Source organism: Podarcis bocagei (assembly GCF_964188305.1).
Source record: "Podarcis bocagei genome assembly, chromosome: 4".
Taxonomy (NCBI): domain Eukaryota; kingdom Metazoa; phylum Chordata; class Lepidosauria; order Squamata; family Lacertidae; genus Podarcis; species Podarcis bocagei.
In genome coordinates, this window is record NC_138128.1 from 4,074,871 (window position 1) to 4,079,365 (window position 4,495).

General features: G+C 49.2%; 1 protein-coding gene across 3 annotated transcripts in view; it reads right to left on the reverse strand.

The window, feature by feature from the left end:
* The window catches only part of RUBCN (rubicon autophagy regulator), a 189,492-nt gene that overhangs the window by 45,990 nt on the left and 139,007 nt on the right, over positions 1-4,495 (reverse strand). For 2 of the 3 annotated variants that reach the window (XM_081190077.1, XM_081190078.1), the window contains exon 1: positions 298-466. In XM_081190077.1, coding sequence (XP_081046203.1) covers positions 298-326 — 29 coding nt within the window. In that variant the 5' untranslated portion in view covers positions 327-466. Of the gene's footprint in view, positions 1-297; positions 467-4,495 lie in introns of those variants that run through there. The other variant, XM_081190076.1, reaches the window with a different exon arrangement.

Here is a 4,495-nt window from a genome sequence, read left to right on the forward strand (position 1 = left end):
CCTCCCGCCACCCCATCGCCTCAGCTCCCCCTATAACTACCCACACCCCACTCCACGCACTAAACCCCCCCATTAACTCCCCTCCCCCAAATATCTCCCCTCAGCTCTGACCCCCAACTGATTCCCCCCCCCACTGCATGTCATTTCATTTCCGTCAGCGCTCACACCCCTTTTCAGTTAATTAGCTCCCCCTCCCCGCCCCACTGCCTCGCCTCCCTCCCGCCCCCCAACCAGCCCCACCCCCGATTACCTCAGCCCCCCCCTTCCCGGCCCTGCTGCCCCCCTTCGCCTTCTGACCTGCTCTCCTCCTGCCCCGCAACCTCCATCCCTCGGAGGGCGAGGCGGCGGTCAGAGCCCGGCGGCCTCACTCCAAGCCTGGACGGCGACGCCCACTCCGAGCGCAGCCCCGTCTCCTCCGGCCATCTCGCCCGGGACAGCGCCGCCTTCTCTCGCCCTCAGAGGCGGGGAACTACGAGTCCCAGCGACCCCCGCGCGCGCCTCGATAACGCAACTTCCGGCGCGCTACGTTCCCTGCACCTCCGCATAGGCAAGCACGCCTCCGGAAGCCCCGCCCACCCACCCCCGGAATCCTTCGGGAACTACGACTCCCAGCGTGCCCCGCGCTGAACAGCTGCTCCCAAGCCTGTTCTGCCTCTGTTTGGATGAGGGCGATTTTGAATTTAGACTTTTTTTTTCGGGGGGGAAACGGGGCTAAAGAGGGCGGGTAATAATATGCCTTGATAATGTTGGAATTATCTGCACGGCAATTGGGCGTGTATGCACTTAATGGCTCCGGTGATTATAAAAACTCTGCCGATCTATAAGGGCAGCAAGAGTACTATTGGCACAGAAATGGAAACCAGAAGAACTACCGATGAAAGAAAAATGGCAGAGGAAATTAATGGACTATGCAAAATTAGAGAAAACGACAGGAAGGATTCGAAACCTGCGGGACCAGAGATTCTCAGACGACTGGAGTAAATATGTGAATTATTTGAAAAGCAATTGTAATCAACAGATTACGCTAGTAGGACTACAAGACGTTTTGTAAGGAGGACTATGTGAAATATTGCAGAGAAAAGGATGAAGAGAATTATTAGTGGACTATTAAAAGTAATAGTGAAATCAATTAAATGCAGTTTAAGTGATAAAGACTGAAAAATCTTCAGACGTGGTTGATGGAAGTCCAAAACATTGTATAAGAAAATATGTTGTATGTTTTTTGGAAACTTTACGTAAAAATTAATAAAATTATATTTTAAAAAAGAGAAAAACTCTGTTGATATGTTATATTTAAATTAATGAGCAAGTGTGATGCTGATCAGGTTTACTCAAGAAACAAAGCTGCAACCCTGATCTCACTTACCTGCAGGTGAACCCAGTTCAATTCTACAGGGCCATGAGGAGACCTATTTGTGATTAGCCAAGTTTGCACAATGAGCAGAATCGAGAGGGAAAGCCTTTCCTGAACTGTGCTACAACAGGTTGCAGATAGGTATCATAGAGTACGTCTTCATGTATGGAACTCCCTCATGAGGCAGTGATGGCCACCAACCTTGATGGCTTTAAAAGAGGGCCATGGAGGCTATCAATGCTACTAGCCGGAAAGGCTATGCTGTGCCCTCCAAAGCTGGAGGAAGCAATGTTTCCAAATACCAGTTCCTGGAAACCACAGGGAGGGAGAGTGCTGTTGTGCTTTAATTCTGTTTGCTGGTTTCTGAAGGACATCTGGTTGGCCACTGTAAGAACAGGATGCTGGACTAAATGGGCAATCTAGCAGGCTCTTCTTATGTGGCTTGCATGTATCAACTTCTGTAGGATGGGGGGATCTGTATACAAAACACTAACATGTTAAAGGTAAAGGGACCCCTGACCATTAGGTCCAGTCGTGACCAACTCTGGGGTTGCAGCGCTCATCTCGCTTTACTGGCCGAGGGAGCTGGTGTACAGTTTCCGGGTCATGTGGCCAGCATGACTAAGCTGCTTCTGGTGAACCAGAGCAATGCACGGAAACGCCGTTTACCTTCCCACCGGAGTGGTACCTATTTATCTACTTGCACTGGCGTGCTTTTGATCTGCTAGGTGGGCAGGAGCTGGGACCGAACAACGGGAGCTCACCCCGTCGCAGGGATTCGAACCGCCGACCTTCTGATCGGCAAGTCCTAGGCTCTGTGGTTTAACCCACAGCGCCACCCGTGTCCCTTACTAACATGTTAGTGAACCTATTAAACTGTTCCAATATTAGCACACTGCAATCTGTATTATTATCACAACAGCAGCCCTTTCTATCAGTTTTCTCTTTTTTGCAAATGCGTCAGCTGGGGGAAAAGGTTATGCTGATTGTTGCTTTATTTCATCATTAACCCTCAAGTGACTTTTGCCATATGGGGGACACCAAAAGGGTGATGCTTAAATAGTTCTTTTAGATGCTGGTATTTGTTCCATTTTCCTTTGCAGATGTCCAGTTGCAGGCAGCTGCTTTCTTGGCTTGGATAATAAAAGTTGCTGCTGCTGTCTCCTCCTCCACCACCATCTGTCTGTGTTTGGTCTGCTTTGCACCTGCTGTCTGGACACAGAGCATCTGCCATCTTTCATTTTGTTAAATTGGTTGAGGGATTAAGCAAAAGCATTTTAACCTTTATGTCAGTATGCTGACAATATAAACCGGGGCTCCAAACATCATCATTTTCCCATATTAATGTAGGAATCAGGATTTAAAAACCATCGCAATACATGAGGCACCAGAATTTTATTTGTTATTCAAACATATGATGTCGCTTCCAAATAAGATGAGCCACGATGAATTGGTATCTAGCTACCTATACATTTTTTTGGACGTGGGTGGCACTGTGGGTTAAACCACAGAGCCTAGGACTTGCCGATCAGAAGGTTGGCAGTTCGAATCCCCGTTACAGGGTGAGCTCCCGTTTCTTAGTCCCTGCTCCTGCCAACCTAGCAGTTCGAAAACACGTCAGTGCAAGTAGATAAATAGGTACCACTCTGGCGGGAAGGTAAACAGCGTTTCTGTGCGCTGCTCTGGTTCGCCAGAAGTGGCTTAGTCATGCTGGCCACATACCCGGAAGCTGTACGCCGGCTCCCTCGGCCAATAAAGTGAGATGAGCACTGCAACCCCAGAGTCGGCCATGACTGGACCTAATGGTCAGGGGTCCCTTTACCTTCTACATGCCAAACACTCCTACACTGTGACATATTTGTGATGTATCAATGATGCTGTTGAAAAATGTATTATGGGAAATGGGGAGAGGTCTTAAAAGGTCACACAATCCCATGCTTGGGGTTGCCACTCTTTGTGCGTTTGAACCTTGTTGCAACAAATAAAGACCAGGTCTACTGACCGCTGTTTGTTTCTTTAACTTGGCTGGAGACTCCTCCTTTTGCTGACCAGAGAGACCCGCGGGGAGTGGCACCCCGACAAGCTGGACAGCAGAGTAAATCCGCACCCCAGGATTTGTCCTAATCAGCTTCATTTATATTTTATTTTATGTTTTCATAGAATCATAGAGTTGGAAGAGACCACAAGGGCCATCGAGTCCAACCCCCTGCCAAGCAGGAAACACCATCAGAGCACTCCTGACATATGGATGTCAAGCCTCTGCTTAAAGACCTCCAAAGTAGGAGACTCCACCACACTCCTTGGCAGCAAATTCCACTGTCAAACAGCTCTTACTGTCAGGAAGTTCTTCCTAATGTTTAGGTGGAATCTTCTTTCTTGTAGTTTGGATCCATTGCTCCGTGTCCGCTTCTCTGGAGCAGCAGAAAACAACCTTTCTCCCTCCTCTATGTGACATCCTTTTATATATTTGAACATGGCTATCATATCACCCCTTAACCTCCTCTTCTCCAGGCTAAACATGCCCAGCTCCCTTAGCCATTCCTCATAAGGCATCGTTTCCAGGCCTTTGGCCATTTTGGTTGCCCTCCTCTGGACACGTTCCAGTTTGTCAGTGTCCTTCTTGAACTGTGGTGCCCAGAACTGGACACAGTACTCTAGGTGAGGTCTGACCAGAGCAGAATACAGTGGCACTATTATTTCCCTTGATCTAGATGCTATACTATTGATGCAGCCCAGAATTGCATTGGCTTTTTTAGCTGCCGCGTCACACTGTTGGCTCATGTCAAGTTTGTGGTCAACCAAGACTCCTAGATCCTTTTCACATGTACTGCTCTCAAGCCAGGTGTCACCCATCTTGTATTTGTTTTGATCTTTTGCTTTTAACTTGTTCTTATCTCTTTAGGCTTTCGTTGCTTGCTAGGTTTTATATTGCGAAGCGCCGCAGAGCGCATTACGGTACCTCCTCCTATGCGCTCAGCTCGGCGAACTACGGTACTCCCCGGAGCGTCGCCGAAGGCGCTCGGCTCGCGCAAGCGCAGCAACGGGCGAAGGCGGACCCCGCCCCATAATCGGCTCTCGCGCCCGGAGGGGGCGTTGGGTTCCGTCACGCGGGAGGAGAGCGCGAGCGTGGCGCATGCGTCC